Source organism: Chaetura pelagica, unplaced genomic scaffold, assembly GCF_000747805.2.
Source record: "Chaetura pelagica isolate M959 unplaced genomic scaffold, ChaPel_1.0 scaffold72, whole genome shotgun sequence".
Classification (NCBI taxonomy): Eukaryota; Metazoa; Chordata; class Aves; order Apodiformes; family Apodidae; genus Chaetura; species Chaetura pelagica.
In genome coordinates this window covers 1,740,771-1,762,007 of record NW_009952560.1, presented here as the reverse complement: position 1 = coordinate 1,762,007, position 21,237 = coordinate 1,740,771, and the positions used below count along the sequence as shown (strand labels likewise).

Genomic DNA, 21,237 nt, shown 5'->3' with positions numbered 1-21,237 from the left:
TGTGCTACAACTGAAGTGGTAGGTTGAATTGTCTCTACAAATACCTTAGCGTAACAGTTGCTTAAGTTTTAAATTTCAAAAAAAGAAATCAACCAGTGTATGACACAAGCAACATACTAACAGAGCAAGTCAGAAGACCTAGTAGCAGTGAGCAGATATTTGCATATTACATATCATATTAGATAGTATATTAGCATATTACAATATTTGCAATTTCTCCAGAGCAATGCAACACATACCTACAATATTTTACTGTCTTCATCCTGTTCTCAACTATCACATTAAAATAGTAAAATAACTTACCACTGGGGTTAAAAGCCATGCAGCAAATAGGCTTCTCATGTGCAGGGAAGTGGGCCACAATACCATCACTATCAGAGTCCTCACTGACAAGTACCTGTGTAATATTAATAGAGACAAAAGGAAGTTAGAAACTGAAAATACTCTTAAGAGAAAATACCAACTTACTGATACAGGAATTGTTTTGTAAGATATACAGTGGTATGAGTTGGAAATACAACAGCATGAGAACTAACACAAGCAATCTTCTGTAATTTTTTCAGATAAAGACATGAGACATGCTCAAATAATCTACTATTATTACTACTAGAAAGGATTATGCATTTTATACCTGGACTCTATTTACTCAAATAAGGCAAAACATAAAAATATTACTGTTTTGCTACACAAAGTATTCAAGGCTGCACAGAAGTCTGCATGCAGTGCATCAGGCAGCTACACTGCAGGCTTCCATTGCTGCAGGTTTCCATTGCTGCAGGCTGAAGCCAGAGCTGTGACCTCTCTGTATGTCTGTACTCAAGGGCCTGTTACTCTTCAATCTATGCCAGGAGCTGTGCTGCTCCCTCAGCTCTCCTGTGGACAGGAGCTCTCACCCCACCCAGCTCAGCCACAGTGTGCAGCTGGAGGAGCATGAGCAGCAGTGTAATGCCAGTGAGGAGCAAACACTGCTCTCCAACTGTAAACAACACCTGATCTTCTCTGACTAATACAAAAAAATAATAAAATCTCATAAGAGAAAGAAAAACAATAGGTAGCACAGATTTTTTCAAAGAAAAGGGAATATTTAACTGTTGCATAAATCAGTATTTTCATTTGGAGGACTCAAAGTATAAATGGCAGACAAGTGGAAAAACAGACCAAAAACTCAAGTTGCTTTCCACCAGTGTACAAGAGGAACACAACAGCTTGCATCCTGCTAGTAAGTGGTGACGAACTTGAGGTATCTGGATTGCCAAAGGACAGAAGAAGTGCTAAGGACTGGGAGTAGGTAGGGAAGCAGCTGCATTGGAAAAAATGCTGCTACCAAGAATTTTCTCCATCTTAAAACTGCCTCAATGGAAATTAAATAACAGTGTTACAAAGGTTGGCAATCAAGACTCCTTAAAGAAATCATGTTTCTGGTGAACAAAAAAGCAATTCAAAGGTAGGAGAGAGTTTTCATAGCAGAGGAAAATTAAGAGGAAAGGGAAGTATATGGACTGAGCTCTGTGCTGTGGAACATCTTCTGGAGAAGGGGCCAAAGGATGAGCTTCTGGTTTCTCAAACAAAAGGTTATTGCAAGTTGGTAAAACTACTTGGACCAGTCAAAATGAAAGCTGACTGTGAAGACACACAAAAGGACCTCCAAACAGAGACAGTATTGCCAACGTCTGAAGGTATGAAAAGACATTCTTAGATTTATAGAAGAGAACCAAAAGATGCACCATCAAGTCACAAGCAAGAACTGAGGAGGTAATTTATGCCTTGGTTACGTCACGTTAAAGACTAAATTAAGTAAAACAATCAGAAAGCTCTGTCAGAAGAGCACTTAATGAAAGGGTTTCTGTGGCAAGCAAAAACCAGCTTCTTAATAAGACAGTGCAAAATTTCCTATTGCAAGTTCAAAATAATTTGTCTGCTGCTTCCAAAATAATCTGAAAGGTTTTTAATACTTCCTATTCCGAACAGATATCAGAATAATTTGAAGATATTTTTATGCTTCAAAAAGAGAAATCATCTTTAAATGTTTAAAGAAGTCACGTAATATGGATGAAGAGGCCTGTGCCTGCCTGACTTTAAATGTTCAAATTACTTGGCACTGTCACATAAGCACAATTATGGTTTTGCTTTTCGTTGTCAGCATTTCGTGCTTATTCCAGAACCACTAACCAAAAGGTCTGGAGATCTTCCTAAGAGCTTTTCAAAGAAACAGTGTTCTTTCCTCAGCCTATACAAACTGCACTAAATAACTCCTATACATCATCTTTTCACAGCTTCTGCTTTTAGGTAACTCGGTCTTGTCCTAAACATTTCCCTCTAATTAAAGATACATGATGATGAAGATGATGAAGTAACATCATAAACCAAGTTTACAAAAGAACTAGGAGGTTTTTTAAAACCTAGCCTGTTAAAAATACTTGATTTATAAATTTTAGGTATCTAAATCATTGCTAAAAAATTATATTGCATATTTCACATGCATCATCTTCTACAGACTGTAAAGTGGATTAATGGTGCTTTTAAATAAAACAAAACTAATGATAACTGCACCACTTTTATCATCCCTACATTAAACCCTTACTCAATAGCCAAGGAGCACTCTGGGTGGTAAGATGATCTTTAAATATTTTTCCTCTGGAAATAAGATCCAAGGTAAAAATGTCACAATGCTAAAACCTGTGGAACACCTCAGACATACCAATTTGAGAATATAATCTATTATTTGTATGCTCTGCATTTCCATGTTTTAAAGTGGTTTTGGTTTTGTTTGGTTTCTTCCCAGTCACTGCTTGAAATTCGCTTCCTGGAAAAACACCTTTTGTGTTTAACCTAAAAGGAGCTTTTCAAACTCTTCACATTTCAATGTAAATACCCAGCAGATACAGCAAAGCAGTCCTGATTTTGGTGTGATACAAGTGCATTGTGACAGAAATACAAGGAGGAAAAAATTATTGGCATAACATCCAATCAATCAAGGAAGGCCACTGTGAGCTTGTGGACCCTGCCTGCCACCATGCAGAGCTTTCAGCTCAAACTAGAACCTGTTTATCTCCTGCACTAGCCAAGTTTAAAAAAAAAACAAAACAGTTAAAAAACACAACACCATGGATAGATCAAATAGCACAGATTTCAAACAGACAAGGATGAGGACCTGAGCTGTATAGTGATGAAGAAGTATTCTTCAAGGCCTCTGCTACACAGACATCACAATTTTCAGAAACCATTTCCTGCAAAGGCCAAAGTAAAAGTCTCTGTCTGCAAAGGTGCTGGAGAGAACCACGTCCCTAGGGTAACAAATGGCATGTTACATCAATACTGACATTGTACAGTGGGTTTCTTTTGACCAGTTTAAGGTTTCTTGCCACTGAAAACAGCAGTTGGAATTTTTTTCTTGGAAGTCAAAACAGCGGTACAAATTGCCTCATAATGCATGCAAACACTGTCAAAAAACTTGAAGGAAGCAGCTCATCCAGCTTCCCGACACACAGGGCAGACAAAGCCCACAGGAATCCCAAGGCTGCAATTTTTTTTCATCCCAAACAGGCTTCGTTCTCCAAGGTAGTGGCCTCTAACCACTCTACTATTAAGAGTAAAAGACCTTATAAAGTCTCTTATTGAAAAAGGTCCATAAATCTTAGCATTACTCCTATAATTGCATAGTAACTGAGGTTCACAAGGATGCTTAAGCATCTTCCTTGCAGAGTTTCCCACCACTAAAAGTGACAAAAAAGAAACACTGAGGCTCTTCTACCAAGATGGCCTTGTAAATTCACACTCAGCTGGTTTCTGATGCCCAATTAGTATTTTATCAAGAGACTTGCAACATGTTTTTCACAAAAGGTGCACAGCAAACAGTTGGTAGCTGGACACACGGAGCACACACTGCAGCTCTCTCCAGCCCTATTAACTTCAACAGAGCCCTATAGTTGATTGAAGATGAATCAAGTCCTCCTTATCTTACTCTAAAAGAGAAACAGACAAAACACCTAGGGGATCATTGCATTTATTATCAGAAAATAGTGTTTGCTTTGAGGGCAAGAGATAGCTGAAGCCAAAGCTTTTTTCCCTGCTATGCCATATTTTTCTTCATTTGTTGTATTTTCCATACTGCTGAACAGAAGCCACTAGTAATTATGACTTCAATTATTTTCATCTTTAAAGGCAAATTACACCACTTATCCCAGTGGGGACATGTTTTTAAATAAAACATGAAAGTAACACAAATAAAAATGGACACAAATCTAATCAAGCGGGTCCTACTCTTAACAAAATTAAGAAAGAAGAATCCCATCATCGTAAAAACAAATAGGTTTGGCAATGCTTATAAAAATGAATAGTATATAATAAAGATTTTGCATGTACACTGAAGCTCCCCATTGATTTAAACAGCTGAAGTTAGGACCTTCAATTCCTAAGACGTACACACAAAAACTCACCCCCTCCATACTGACCCCCACAATTATTCTCCCCCAACTTATAGCTAAGGTCAAACATCAGTGGAAAAGGGCTAAAAGTGATAAATCTGTGGCATTAACTACTGCACTCCTTTTAATAGAATCCAGCATAAACTCAAACCAGCCTTGTGCTCAGCCTGAACCATTTATCTGAGACAAAAATGTCTTCTTGACAAAAAACAGATCTCCTTTAATAAAAGTAAGGCAGACAGTATTATGCTCTGAGGGAATCCTGTTGCTCTTTTTATACTTATATATAAAAAGAATTCTTCTGTAATACATGTAGATATAAAAAGTGAAGAAAATTGATGCCAAATATATGAGCATTAGAACATCAAATCAGCCTTTGTGAAAGCTGTTCATGTAAATAAAAGCACTGGTGTTAATGACCAGTGGAATTATGTACGTAGTCAAAGTTTTATTATTGAATATGCTTTCTTCTTTTAGCTTCTTTTTGCTTTAGACCAAAGTTTCACAACAATTCTTGCTCCTGATAAGCATCTTTATTTGGTTCAATTGTTATAATCTCTTTACCAAATGAAAATGAACTTTTGAAACTGCAGCAGTCTGCAGCTTTTTTTTCTGAAAATTCCTCTTTAATGCAATAAAAAGTTAATAGGGAACAGAAAAAAACACCAATCACATTTTAAAACATAAAAGATCAACATGTTATCTTCTTTTTCTAAGTTATTTTAAAAATATTTCCTCAAATATTTTCATGTGTTTTGGATGATCTGTGAAAGCAACACAATGATATCTCATCAAAAGCATTAAGAATTAAGTTTTATATAAATGGCCACATATTTCCCTGTCATCTAAATGTTAGATCTTTCACAGATTTACATTCAGTCACAAAACTGGTGACTTTTGAGCAAGGTCATTATTGCAGGCTACACGTGGGTGGCCTAGCTGATGAATTAATTAAGAATACTGAAACAAAGGTCGAAAGAAAATCATTTTTCTTTAAAACTCCAGTCACTGAAGTCCTACACATTTAATTCCAATTACTGAAAAAGAGGACATCTGTACTGCTTTAGTTTTATCCATTTCAACTAATTAACAGATTCAAATAAATAGTCATTACATTTAACTGAAAAGTTTGCTGACACTTCATTAGAAGGAAGTTTAAATAAGCACACAACCTTGTTAACATATTTTGGTTTACCACAAAGTTACTTGGGCATCTCGATAATTATTTTTACTCTCTTTACAAATATATCATGACAGCCAACTTCAATAATTCTACGCTCTCTTGCATTTCTTTAATTACTTCATCATTCAAATGTTCTTTAAGTGCCACCAATTCTAAAAGTAGGTGCTACCATATAAACAACTGCTGGGCATGAAATTTCACTACAGTATCTACATTCATAAGGTTTATTAAAAATATATTCCCTGCAGATTCAATACTGCAAGGTTATATTAGAACATTTATTTGGTCTTTAATTGTGTCTTTTTCAGTGGTATGCTAGCATTTCACCCTCTGCTATGGTAGCACAGTACATTTCATTAAACACATTAAGTTCCATCTCATGCTCCTTATGTTGGAGATCTCTGAAATGGCAAATATAATAAAAATTAGTGAAAACTTAAAGCTGCAGCTAGTCCTTCTGCCTTATGTCCAAAACATGTTCCTTAGTGGCAAATAAATCTGCATATTTGTACACATGCACAGAGCAGCTCATTCCACCTTTAAAACCTGAGCTACTATGTGCAAAGTAAATGGAGAAACACAGATATCATTACTGTGCAAGCCTTTGAGTATTTCTTTTTACAAAGTGTTCTCCCACTGGAAAAAAAGTTCTTATTTCTTCTTTAAAAGGATATGCTTGCTTGCCTTAAATTTACTATCACCTTCTTCCAGTTCCTTTCTCTTTTTAAAATAGTCATGTTATCTTAAAAATGTATTTTATTACTTGAAATTGTTTTATTTCATTACAACACCAAAATTCTTGGTCAGGTTGGACAGGTAGATAGAAATCTTTGTTGACCTTAAAGAGGAGGAGAACTCCTTTTACATTAGGACTCTGATTATAAGAAACTAATGTTTCTACTCCTGACACTACCCTCATGTACCACCAGGCTGACAACCTCTGAAAACCACGAGTGCACACACAAATAATACAAATACATTTACAGAGTTGCTCAGACAAATCTCTGATGCAAGGCTTTCCAACTGTTCATCCTGCCCAGAAAACACTTGGTAGGCATTACTAATCCCTGTGGTTTCCCAGGCAGATCAGGAAGATGGATGGCCATGATGGGCAACGCCATCCAGCAGCATCCCCACAATGCAGGAATGAAATATTCCACCCCAGACAGTTTCATCACAGAAGAAATCAGAAATGTCACCAAGTGTTTCTTATTTCCCACCTGGAATCTGAAAACTGAGATGGTCAGCTACTAACTTGTGAAAAATCACTGCCACAAAGCATCAAGAGAACTGGGACTAAAGTAGGTGACACATTCGTCGTATTGCTGAGCAGGGACAACTTTCTCCCTAGCACAGGCAATGCTGGACCCTGCAGCAGTCCATCTGGTCCATCCCTCCTTTATCTCCACCAAAGTGTCAGTATTCATGTCATTTGGATGACTATCAGCAAACCAGGTTGGCATAGTAGAATAAAATCAGTTCCTAGAATGAGGAAGAACCTCTGCAGCTCCAGCAGCCGAACTCACTTCAGACCAGCGGGATGTTTAGCCATGGGTTTAAGTTAAAAACAGGAGTAAACACAGTTGAGTCAGAGAACTAATTTTCTTGCTAAAAAGCTTTCATGAACTGAAGCTTCACTCAGTTACTCTATACAAACTAGCTAGTACTGCCCAGCCAGCACAAGGATGTGCCATGTAAAGCAGCATGTTGGTTCTTGCAGGTTTGCCTGCTGCTGCAGCACAAGCAGAGGGTCCCTGCAGGCTCCTTGGGCCAAGCCAAACCACACAGCTGCCAACATCAGAATCCACCCCGTTCAAACAAGCCTGTCAGCACTAACACTTGTGTTTCCACCTGGCAGTGGAAAAACAGCTGAAGTGATGGACAAGAACTCAGTGGGTTCTTGTGACTGTGAGCACACACAACACCCTTTCCATTAGGAGGCTCTTTACTGGGCTGTGCTGAGTGACAGTCTTTATTTAGACCATGTACAAAATGTACTTATTTTTAAATCAACTTCTTTCTAGACTATACTTTAGTAGGAAAAGATTGTTAAAAAGTTTTCTCTATCATGAAAACCTAACAATGCAAAAGAAAGATAACTTTATTTTTCCTGGAAAAAAAATAAAACGTTAATTCTGAAAGCAAGTCTCAGTAATCAAAATAAATTATTAATTTAATAGCATTTTAAAACTTCAGATCACAAAAATATGAATGGAAGACACACAATTAGAATATTTAACTTAGAGCCCCCTTCCCTAGAGATTCAAGACAAAAATTATTTTACTAGAACTGATGGCTTATTTATGTTACAGCAGCAGTATTTGGACAAGGCAAGTGTTATCATTTTTACAGCTACTTTTCCATGGTGCCCTTTAGGCCTGATAGCTCCCCACTATTGTTAAGGTCAGAGGACAAGTTCATAAAACCTCTAAATCATACATAATAAGACTTAAAAACCTAAGAGAGACCATTTTTTTTTCCCTAGGCCTATGCAGAAGATTCAAAGCACAGACAATGGCCATCAGAAATAATGACCACATTAAACAAGACTTCATGAGAAATTTATGAAGCAAAGTTTCTCTTCCTTTTTTTTTTCCCCTAGCAAAATACAAACAGCCAAAAGACCCTTTTTTTTTTCCAGGAAACAAAACCAAACCCCAACAGCCAGACTTATTTTAAGACCTGACTCTCAGATCTTAAATAAAATATGTTCTTTTTTCCATTCCCCATCGTTGTTTTTTTTCTCCTTTTTATTTTAATTTTGCAAGAAAAGGCCTATAATGTTATATGAACAATCCCCTTTCAATATAACATTATTTGGCTATTTTCTTCCAAAACTAATTCTTAGGAACAGCCACAGATCAGACAGTAAATCTGGTGGTTTTGTTTTGTCTGTTTTCCCCTCAGCTAAGAGGAAAAATAACTTGACTACTGATTTGTCAATGGTACCTTACTAACTCACCTGCAACAAACATCATAATGATAGGGGGAAAATAAGAAAAAAGAAATTGTTTTGTCTTTTTTAAATTCTGCAAATGTGAACATTAGTAAAAAAACTTTACAGAAGAGCTACAGAACAGTGAAATGCATGGGAGTCCTGCATAAACACTGATTCAAGGAAGAGACACTTAAAAATGAAATTATTGACAAAAAAGACATGAGTATCTTCTGTCACAAAGACCAATTTAAAGTTTGTGTGAAAAAGGTATGGATTCCTTAAAATATTCTCTTTCCTGACACACTGTACATTATTAGTAAAACAGTATATATGCCTCACAAAGCAGCACCAAGCTTGATTACATTTTAATTTTTAAATGTATGGAAATGTATAATCTTTTATACTTAATAACCAGCTTCACTCACCATCTTTTTTAAACTAGATGTCAACAATTCACCATGTTTCTAGACAATCACATTTTCCAGACACTTTATATAGTAATAAATAAAATCAGACTACATATACATTTCAACTGATCAGCATAAATCAACGTCAATTATGAACAAGTGTTGGAGAAACAAAATGTGACACTTCACACTTGATCTTGTCAAAATATGTTCTAAGGACAATACATATTTTGGCTTAATTTCAGTCCCAAAAAGGACTTGACCACAGCTGCTTGTGTCTGTAAAAGTTTTTCACCTAGCAAAAATCTTATCTCTTTTGCATTTAACTGAAAGTATAAAATTATATTGAACTATAAATACATCCTCCTGAGATTTTTGTGAAAATGAAAGCACGTTCTGCTTCTGTGCAAACTGTATTACCTGCCCTTCTGCAACAGTCTCTGTGTCAATGATAGTGATGATTCCAGGCACCAAAGGACTTCGGCGAATGTTGCTATGAGCTAAAATTTCCTCTTCTGTTGCTCCTGAAGGCAACGTCCCTGTCAGCTGAGTAACTACTTTTCCAACCATTGTAAGTCCAGTCTTTATCGTCTGTAAAAAGAAAAAGAAACAATAATCAATGCTAAGGGCTGTTTTGTGGATCTACCTTGAACTTCTTTACTCAACGCAATTAAAATAATTCCACACACCAGAAGCACACAAGACAAATGCTTTTATAAGTGATATTTAAGCTGCGAGTGGCTGTATGTAGCAGAAACATCTTGGAAAGATATAGCATCCTATCAAGTTGAAGTATCACATTTATTTTGGAATTAAAAGCTTCCAAAAAATTTCTGGAAAAAGAAATAGCAAAAAAAAAAAAATGTTGTCTAAATGTTACAGGTTTTTTCTTTCTTTAACATTGTTACTTAATTATTCCAAGAGGCAAAGAGGACGGAGTGTTAGAAGAATGAAGTGATGAAGCCAAGGTGGGTGCTTGTGGGGACACTGTTACAGAGAGAAATACTTACAGCCTCTCATGGGTAATGCTAAAATAGTTGCGTCTTCTGCACAAGTGCAAGGGACAAGGAATTTAACCATGGATAGACATGACATACACATTCGTCTCCCACAGCAATTATGCCTTTTGCAGCATTAAAACTGAATACGAGACTCAAACTCAGCAAAATTAAAGACACAGTCCTCGAGGTTCAGGAAAGGACAACTCTGTAGAAGACACACACAAACCCCATAAAAATAATGGGACTCCCCACAGTCTGCGTGTTTTCCAAACATGGGCCTGACAACATATTTACTGCAGCAGCTTTTATTATCTAATGATACTGAAGATTGTTCTTATGTTATTTTATTTGGAGAAAGTGGGAGAGAACACACAGTAGGAGAGATACAGGTTTAAAAAATCCAAACTACAACTTTAAATACTTTCTCCTTGAATCAAGGACTGCGCTTTATTTGCCTATACAGAATTGAGCAGATTTATTATGCAGTATAAATAAGAAATAGCAAAAGACATCAGAATGGAATGACACTATAACAAGCCAATTCTTAACTAAAAAGACAAGCTAAGCTGCCTGCTAAATTGAAAAGGAAAAAAACTGTACAGATCACAGGCTGAAACCAAGACGCAGCCACAAATCAATTGCAACTGCTTTGTTTAGTGCTAAAATCTCAAACTGCAGTGATTAGAAAACACATTAGTGTTCATCAATTAGCAGCCAAACGTTTGTTTTAATAATTCATAGGAAATGACTTACACAAAGTCTGTTAGTGTGTTGTCAGGAAAACCTCTGAAGGGCCAACAGAATTAGGCGCCACACTGTATTGATGGCAATATCCAGCCAGGAAGCCTGATTAACCTCTGAGATGCCTCAGCTGATGTACTTACTCCATTAATGCTAATGGAGATACTACCACTTAAAATCGAGCCATGCCTTTATCATAGGAATGTCTTTGGGGTTTAAAGTCTTTAGTAATATCCTGCCATTTGTTTCTTATTATTTCTCTTTATACTCAGATACAACAAATGAAAATGAAATTTTAGGAGGGCAAATTCAGAAGACTGAAAAATGTAACATCAAGCAGAGAATGATACCAGAGGAATAAACCTAAAATAGACCCACTGCCATCACATGAATGCATTTCAACTGACACTTTCCTTACAAAATCTGACAGGGCAGTTCTCTGGCCAATAGATCAAATAGTATAAACTACCAGTGCATTTTATACATCAGGAAAGAGACATCCTTATAGAAGTATTATATGGCAAATACTTCTGCAAGTTAAAAGACCAAGAAATGCAACTGACCTATTTTCAAAAGTATCATTAATATTCTACCTAGAGAAACTGGATGACAAAGTGCCAAGTATAAATTCACAGCTCTCTAGAAAAAAAATTAACGTGCTTATCTAGCAAAATGAATTAGTGTTCCATGTGAGAGCAGCCTGTGACTACAGGACTACTGAGAAGTAAGAGGTGCACAAAGATGTGGCTGAGGCCATTAGCTCAGAAATATCAGTGCAAAACCATTATGGCACTTCCTTCTTTGTGCTATGTGTATATTTGCAAAAACTTCTCTGGTAATCTTTAACCTTTCCCATGCCATATCAGCTGTCCCCTCTCTCCATTAAAGCTAATGACCTTGCTCTCACATAAGCTGTTAGTAGTCATTAAGAAGTTATCAGGTAACAAGAGAAAACAGATGCAGCCTTTGCTAAATCACTTTACCTCTACAGGATTAAAAGATATGAAGAAAGAATCAACTAAAGCAGTTATGAGGTGAGAAGAACTTGGTTTATAATTTGATGCTAGACATTGGACAGACCAAATACATTTTAAATGAAATAGGGTAAAGTTTGTACTGTCCCAGGTCCTCTGTCATCAATGGGAACCTGCCAGTGCATACTCAGTGCAACTTCCTTATATATAAAATTAAACTTGATTCAATTCCTTTCGTAAGCAATGATACACATTTAAACACTGTGCAAACACTCAAATTATTTGTGTGCTCACATGTACCCCATCTACTTAAAAAATAAAGACTGTTCACATTCATTCAAATATAAAGAAACACATTTAATTAAAATAAATGTATGCACTCATACCTCGTTTATCTGAAAAATAAGTACAACTTTAATTAGATGAGAAAATTGAAATGCACCATTCACTGCTTGTTAGGCTGTTTTGTTCCAACAAAGGTCTTGCATCCTTTTAGTGCCAAAACAATAGATTGTTCCTGTTTCTCATAATAAATACATTTTATATAATTCAGTTGTTTACAAATGAAAATTCTATAAAAGGCAGAAAGAGATATAGTAAAGATATGCCTTGGTAATCAACAATGTGAAAGCCTCAAGGTTAGTTTGAACAAAATGAACATACAATCAATTATATATTCAAGTTCAAGCTAAATGTTTGTTGAAATGCTAGTGTTTTGCAAAGATGTTTCCCTTTCCTGCTCTTGCCCATGTTCTGAAAAGAGGCAGGACAGGAAGGAAAAACCTATTAGGAAACTCATCCTAAACAGCCTGGCAAGTTTGACCACTAGGAACACGTTATGATGGGGAAGCTCTGCATGAGCACCACTTGAGCTGAGCAAACTGAAATGTAACTCACCAAAGGACATGGTGGGACCAAACCTTTCTTCTATGAGACACAGAAAAAAAACAAACATGTAGACATAAGAAAGTCTTTTCCTATGTCCCCTTCCTTGCTGCACCCAAAATGGACAATTATATAACAGTTTTCACATTTAGATGTTTATCTCAAACCAAGCACCTGAATATTCTCCCATCACTAATACTATTAAGTAATAAGGGGGTTTTCAGAAAGATATTCTACATCCATTTCACTGTGTCTGTTGCACTGGAGTGAAAAGGATCTTTATACCATAAGGAAGAGTATTTTCATTTTTCCAAATGCATCAATTTCTATCTTCTCTAAACATTAACCTAAATTGGAATTTTGACATCTGTATTTCCAGAAATCTTCTGCTTGGTCAAATTCAGAGCTTTTTAAAACATGGACAGATAGAAGGCCACCAAACAAGTATGGGGAAAAGAAAATAAGAGATTGAGCTGGAAAAGTATACCTGTGATTTTCCAGCAAAAGCAGAAAGCAATGCTCCTACAAGATGCCTCTACGGAAAAACAGTAAAAAGTTCAATGCTCAAGACCAAATCCTTCTAGAAATTACAAAGTTGAACTGGAAGATGACAAAAGGATTCTTCATAAAGTTACCAGAATAACAAGAGTTTTGGCACCAGTAAACAATACACTCCAATATGACCACAATTTTAACCTCAATATTCCTGACTAACAGTGCAGCTTCTGATTCCTACATTATTTGCTTAAGGAGGAAATTTATTTGCTGCATCAAGTGCAGTACCCAGAAGCACATTCCACTGAGGACAAACCTACTGGTCACTACCAGGACATTTATCATCAAAGGGAATATCATTCAAATGAATATTCTGTACTGCCACTGAAACCTTTTACAGAACATCTGAAAGGTAATTCTCAAAAGTGACCCTGTTGAGATTACTCTGCTCTCAGCTTCATCTTTCTCCTTTATGTGAAGGTTCTTTCACTTTCTTCAATAAGAAATTGGAACCTAAACAGAGAAAAGGCTGTAACCCAAGATAATCTGACAGAACAAGAACTTTTATGGAATCACTTCTGAACCAAAAAGCAGCACTGTAGGGAACAGAAAGGGACATCCACTTTCAAAAAACTAATACCTTTGCTGATCAAAGCAGATGAATTACAAACCATTGCAGGCAGATAAGATATAATAGCAGTAGAGCTTTATAAATGAAGACTGACTTAGGCAAGGAGTAAAGTTTATGGCGAGATAATGAAATGGACAAAGAGCAACTGATATTTGGAGCATGTATTTGCCAACAAGAAAGTTAGCATTTCTGTTACCAGAGATAAAAACTTGCTAGAGAGCAAGCCACGATTCAATGAAATCAGGAATAAACATTTGAGATGCAGTGTTGCATACTCAGATATGAATAACAAGTAAGAGTAAGGCTGAGATATACTCAAGATCCAAATAATGCAAATATTGAAAGGTGTATTAGTATTAACCTTAGCTATTACAGTCACATCTAACAGCCAGCTGAGAGTGAAAGCAACATGCTAGGCAAAACACCGAGCAGTACAGAGACTGTGTCCTTAGGATTTTCTGTTTTGCTATTACTTTATCTCCGTACAGAGACTAGCAAGCTTTTCTTTCCTATGATTATAAACACATTTTCTCTTCAGTACCATCCTTGGCTAATACTACTCTAGAGGTAAGGCCATCTTGGTCCTTACTGGCTTTAAAACCTAGTTAACTATGGTCTTTAGGGGTAAGGGCTATAAAAGATAACCTCCTCCTTTAGACATTTTTTTTCAGTCTGTCAAAAATATTTAAACAGAATAGTCTTCAATGCCCACTGGAATGCTTTGACAATCATTACATGGTTTAAGAAAGCTTTGGCTTTTTCTTCAGTGACAACTAGGCTTGGCTTTGGCAGCACAGTGATCTGTTTGTAAGGTTTTACCACATCTGACCATAACTGTGGCTGATCATGTGAAGCCAACTCGTTTTTCAAACTTATCTGTGCTACAAAAAAACATGCTAATGATGCTCAGATTTGAGGAGTTTGGGGAGATTTCTCCTACTTCCCCCCCCCCTTTTTTATTTTTGCTGAGGATGAAATTCTGCAGAGATACCAGCAAATTTCAGATGTCTTCAGAAGAACAGCAATTCAAGTTCTCCTCAACAATGTAAAAAACTGTGATTTTTCTCCTCCTCCATCCACAGTGAGATGGTGTCCAAAGCTATGCTGATGGAATATGTTTGGTTTTCTGTTGTTTTTACATTGGATGACATGCCCTGTGTCTCTCTTTGTGGGTTCTTGTAACTGTTGTTTTCTTCAGTGACACTGAGCTTTCTGCTCTGTGCTGTCATTTAATTCCTATTATTAGATTTGTTTTGTTGTGCATATCAGAAATGAAAAGGCTCGTGGTCACAATGAAACCTTGTAATCAGCACAAAGTTTGCCAGACAATGCCAAAACTCACTTTGCATGTGTGTGTGTGAGAAAAAGAAATTACTTGGCAAAATGCTCCAGTCAAGTCCTCAAGGAAAGGAACGGGGTGGGGGGCAATAGTAAAACAACAGTTCTGCATAATCTTTGGCTTGGTTAAGATTTTCCCAAGCTATGGTCTTCTTTTGATAGTATGAAAACCCAGACATTTCTCTGAAAAGAGGGATATTTTGTCACCTGAACTAAAAAACGAGACAATAGAATCGACATATAAACAGTCATTAGTAAACTCTAACCTTCAAAGAAAGGCAATTAACTAGCTGTGATACTGGGCTGTCATCCTTCAGAGATTAATGCATAATGCTAGTGTGACTGAGTCCAAAAATCACCAAGCCCTTGCAAAGCCAGGTTTCATGATACTAAAAGACTAAGAATTCACCATGTTGATTTCTAATCATGTAAACTTGAAATATTATGAATAGCCATTATACCAATCCATTTTACTATGATTTTCCTGTAACAGAAGTCACTAATATGAAAAGCTGTTCGTAACAAATAAAATAGGAACAAATATCAGTTCAGAAGGATGGGAATACTTTGTGAAAAAAAATGGGGCTCAGAGATGTGCAGGATCAGGACCACAGGCATGGTGCTAATGCAAGCATGTTTCTTACTGTGTTTTCCTCTTTTGTGAATGGGGGGGATGATGACACACAGTCCAATTCAGCAGGGAAACCTAATAATTATCTGACACAATAACCTTGCCCAGCAGCAGATGATGTACTCACTTTGGCAGCACTAATGACTGTGGCAGTGTAAGACTGAATGTTGTCTCCACAGGCTCCACCACGGGATTGATGGCATCGGATCAGCTACAAGAAGAAAGACAGCAACCAAGTAACTACTATTAAACTACACAAACCCATAACCCATAGCTCTTATTTATCATGTACAGTGGTGTGTTTTTTCCTACAAACAGCAAAAAGCCCTGCTGAGACACTTAACCCCTTTTTATAATCTTCTGGGTGCCACCCAGACTGTTGCGTTCTCAACTCCAGTTTTCAATTACAAGATGTGTAGTCACTAAGAATTCATAAACTTTGAAATGGTGGGATTTTTGGTCTGGCAGCAATACCACAAATACATTTAAATAAATATAATCAAAAGCTTTAGCCGTGTATATGTAACATTAAATATCTGACATTCTAAGAATCCAAATGTGGCTTTCCCCTCCTTTTTATGACTAGCAAGCAAAGAAATGACAAAGGAAAAGGGGCTACTTTAAACTTGACATTTAACAGATTAAAGGAATGTGCTTGGGGTTTACTCTGTATTGTTTTTCTTCAAAATTAATAAATCAAAACAAGACTTTTCCACCTGCCCAAAGCCGTTTTTGCCTTTGAACTCTAACAATGAAAGCTGTGCTTCTGACTAAAGAAAATGGCAAAAAAAAAAATAGATTTTGTTGTTTGTACACAGAACATGTTGCCTGTTTAACTTTGCTAGCTAAAAGAAAAGTAAAAATCACTGTAAGAGATAGTTGTCCCCACAGGATTTCCTTTTCTGCTTACATTTAAGTATCTAAATGAAAACAGTTAAACTGGGAAGAAAGGGGAAGTCCATAGAATATACCTGGGGAGACATAAGCCATTTAAACTCCTTTTGTGATACAATTATTTTGCTGATCAGTGGCTTGTATTTTTGGCAGCAGCACTTTTCAAATCCCAGGCTGACTGGGGAAGGTTTACAAAACCACAGAGGCATGGCACTAAAGGAAAGGCAGGCCTTCATCTGGAGAGAAATCAGTTGTGATGGAGAAAGTGTTTAACAGCAAACACATTTCTGAAGTCTCCCTCTCTGATAATTTCTGGTTCAGCTCTAGAAACAGCTATTCCAGTCACAGGTGGAAGGGAGAAAAAACATCTGCTTTGAAATAAAAATAAGGCATTAGAAGATGAATTTCAAGTTTTCAAACACTGGGTAAAAAGAGTGATAATTTTCTGTGCTTGGGATGTATTTTCTTCTTTTGCTTCTAGACATAAGAAAAAAAATATTTCACCACTTTCATTTTTTCCTAAAGCCCAACATTTTCATCAGAGATTTGAAAAAGTGGGCATTTTCATGCTCTGCCCCAGTCTACGAAGTGCATTGCTGCATTGTTTCAGACAAATCCACTGGCTCTGTCCAGACTCACTTTCCCAAAACAGAATTTAGGAATCCTCACTTGTCTGCCTTTCAAAAATGCCTATAATTAAGTGTTTTAAGCTTTTAAAAAGCAAAATCAGTGAGAGTGTTTTAAGCTTTTAAAAAGCAAAATCAGTTGATTATTGAGTGAACTCACCAAAATACATGTTCATAGCTGACTTCTCTGCCTGTGCTACTTACATATTTATGCTCCCCAAGTTAATGATCTTAAATCAAATATACAGAGTAAAGCTATGACATACATGAACACCAAAGCACAACCAATGTGGGTCAAAGATTAGGTCTGTCATCATTATGCAAGCCCTTTTACAACATCTTTTTCACACAGCTTTTCTTCTGAGACTTTCTTTTTTCCCCTCTCTATATACAAAAGCTAGGAGGAAATCTAGAACCAGAGTGAAGCAATTTTGCAATTAAACCTTTCCTTACCTTATTTTCTGCATAAGCAAGCCAACGGCTTCCAAGAGCAATAGGATTCATGTTTGGCCCTGGACAAGGATAGCAGCCTGAAAAGTTTTAAAAGACAACATTAAGAAATATCTTAATGACTTCTTACAAGGAATTTTATTTATTGCCAAGAAAACAAAAAGTCTAAACAAAACCTTTCAATTGCTAATATCACTCAGCAAATGCTTGCATTTTTGTTCCTAAAGATAAGACTGTGGTTAGATGAGATATTTTGAACAGTTAATTATGTGTAAATACTTGACTCTCCTTATGTTTGCATATTTTTAATGCCAATTTAATACAGTGGGGTGAGGAACACATTCAACAGTTTGACTCACTTGGTTCTGTATCTTCACATTTTAATTAATTTTACCTGACTTAACGTCTACCTATTGGTCAAAGGTTTCAATTTGCTTCAAGCTCTTCTAGATTTCTGTGGTACAAAAGGGTGTGTTGTGCTTTTGGTTTTGCTTTTAAGAACTCCGTATACAAGCCCCTAGACTCTGAAAATACTTTTGCACACACTTTGACTAGTGAGAATTTGTAATTTCTTCAAAATCAGTGGCAAAGTTTCTGTTGTTCACCTGCTTCTCGTTACTTTTGTATTACCATTAACAATAGATATATTCACATGCATAAAGATGAACATAAAAAGGAGAACCATCCCTAAGGATTAAAAGGTGAAAATACCTATAACAGAAAGTCACTGAAAGTAGCTGTGAACAAAAATATGCTAACAGGCCTAAAATTAATGAGGCCCATGGCAAAAGCAATTTTACATATGAAGTCTGAGTTTAAAAAAAACCAAGACCACAACAATACTGTGCGGAGGGGAGAGAGAATGGAGGGAAGGAGGGAAGCTATTAAGTGAATGTTAATCTCTGATTTCATCAGTCCTCAGGCTAATATACACAATTTAGTAATTCATATTCTCTCACTGTTTGGCCAAAAAAACAAAACATTTGAAAACATACAGACATGTGTGTCTCATTTAAAGTGGCCCTGGTTAGCTGATCCTGTGTCACAGGCAGAAGGAGCACAGAGATCAAGAAAACAGCATTTCAGAAGAACAAATATAACCAATAACTGCAATTTACTGCACAAAATCCTGCACTGCATTCTGAGATGCAACACACATTAGAAAGAAAAAAAAGACACAACTAGCTAAGCTTGTCTTTTCTCAGTCTCATGTCAGACTTTTGATACTGATCTGCCCACCCCACTGAGAAAATCAAACCTATTCACAGCCTTCTTTTTGCAAATAGCAGCATGTTTGCCGACAGGTCCCAAAATAGTCCCGAAAATGTAGTGAGGACAACAGAGTTTCAAAAGTTTAAGGGTATAATTTTCAATGCTTGCAAAATGGTCAACAAGGTGTGTGGGAGGGTGTTAACTATAGCACATAGGTGTATGTTTCAACTGACAACACCTAAAACCGTATTTGATGGCATTTGTTCGGCATGTGCAAAACCAGCTGCTATATTGTTTGTGCTGTCTAAGATAATCATCGGCATGTGCAAAACCAGCTGCTATATTGTTCATGCTCTTTATTTCACTTTTTAGAGCAGAGCAGCAAGGGTATTGCAAAACTCAGAAGATCATAGCAAGCTATTTCAAAGGTCATAAAGCAAGGGAAGGAGAAAAGCAGCAATTCATCCAATTAAATCCATCTCTGGCCAGGAAAGCAAAACCAAGTGAATATTTTGTAAGGCCTTATCACTGCCTTGATCTCAGGAAGGAAAACGAATTCTGAAGAGGTGATGCCACAATTGTTATTGCATTCCAGAAGTGCATAAAATGTGGGTAGCCAGAGCCTCTTAAGGAGCAAAGCAAGTAAAAAAAGGTTGTAAATAAAACCCTAGGTTGTAAATACAAATGTCTTCTTCCAATGACATTATAGATCAGGACCAGCAAGGTTTTAATGCTGACTTCTGCTTCCGTAATTCTTATCTGGGTCAGTAAAGAGCTAAAGGTAAAAGTAAAGGTCCCCTAAACTTTATTTACTTTTCTTCCCTATTATGTACAAAACACAGCATTAAAAGCTGTCAGATGACAGCTCTCATCATATAAATCTCTACAGAGACTTTGAATCAGTCACTTGCATTGCCCAAACTCTGCAAGCACCACGTAACATCCCTGCAGCAGAAAACAACAGGAGTCACAGCCAACAGATACACCATAATGACAAAACCTGAGCAATTCAACAACTCCTAACAAAACCAAAACATCTCACTTGGTAAGGGGGTTGTTCTCAATTACTCCAATGAACTGAAGTAAACGAAGAGCTGCAAAAAGCCTTCTTCTTCCAATTGAAAATTAATGAACTAAAAGAAGGAAAGTTTTCTTAGAAAATCTGCAGCTGTCTTCACCAAACCTACTGTAGGTAGTTTGTTCCATGAACTGGACTCAATCATACACAGCTCTGCACACAAATCAGCCAACTCTAATAATAACCTCCACAGAGGTCAACAATTCATCTCGGTACGAAACTCTACTCTCTGATACAAAAAACAGCGTAAAAAAAGAGCTACTTCCTCCCTTTCTTTTCTTTGCAAGTCTCTGCATTTTGGAAACTTGCAGCAGTGTATGGATAAACAAAGGGTTATACTTTATGGGAAGGAAAAGCAAATTGTTTTTCTGCTTTCCAAAAAAACAGCTGGAGTCAGCAGAACATCATCTACTGGGCAAATGAAAAGGCAGACAGCATGACCTACCAAGCTCAGCCATTCAATCGTTACCAGCCTGACTCTCTTAAAGATTAACTTCTCTTTCTACTAAACTTCAAAACAACTGAGGAAAAATCCATTCTAAGCAACAACAGCAGCAACTTTAGCATGTTTACAATAGTGATGAACATAATGAGAACGCAGAACTAACTGTCAAGAAGACCAAAGTTTCCAAGTTTTAATGACAGCATGAAGAGGTCATCCAAGAAAAGATCACTCCAGGAAAGTCCTTCCAAAAGTACAGCAAATCAAACAAGTACTACAAAACATCTGATTTTAGAGTAAGCTTTAATGGCACTATCACCCACAAAAGAATATGGGTGAAAACCTACTGGAAACTATTGAAAATGTTTTTAAGTATAGTTACTCTCTCTTTATGACGACACGCAGAGGAAATGCACTAATTTCAAGCTGTGAAAAGACAAAAAGAGAAAAATAATATTTTGAAAATCTTAAGTGCAAGTTTGTCTGCTAACTTGATTAAGTTCCTGTGCCCTAGAACTCCAACCAGTGCTGGCCTGAGCAATGCTCAGGCACAAAATAGGCTCCAGGCTCCATCCCAATGGGGACCTGGCTCCTTTCTTCCTAATGTCTGCATCTTTCCATTGATCTATGCTCCTAAAGAAAACTAAGACACTAGTCCTCATCTTCAACTGTTTTTATAAAGCTCACCCTCTAGGTTCAGTAATTACAGTGTGAATACACAGACAGCAGCCAAAAAGAGAGAAGCAACACATTCCTCTCCTCCCACTTAGCTTTTAAACAAACAGCACATTGGGAAAACACTGTTAAGAGGAACATGGCCATCAAGAGTCTGTGTCAGCTCGCATGGAGATGAAGCCAATAAATTACAAAACATCCCACTATTAAAG

General features: G+C 36.8%; 1 protein-coding gene across 2 annotated transcripts in view; it reads right to left on the bottom strand.

The window, feature by feature from the left end:
* Positions 1-21,237, bottom strand: part of BCAS3 (breast carcinoma amplified sequence 3) — a 352,402-nt gene that overhangs the window by 274,429 nt on the left and 56,736 nt on the right. For both annotated transcript variants that reach the window (XM_010009054.1, XM_010009055.1), the window contains exons 9-12: positions 17,622-17,698; positions 15,776-15,859; positions 9,373-9,543; positions 304-397 (exon numbers count right to left, since the gene is read on the bottom strand). In XM_010009054.1, coding sequence (XP_010007356.1) covers positions 304-397; positions 9,373-9,543; positions 15,776-15,859; positions 17,622-17,698 — 426 coding nt within the window. The remainder of the gene's footprint in view (positions 1-303; positions 398-9,372; positions 9,544-15,775; positions 15,860-17,621; positions 17,699-21,237) is intronic.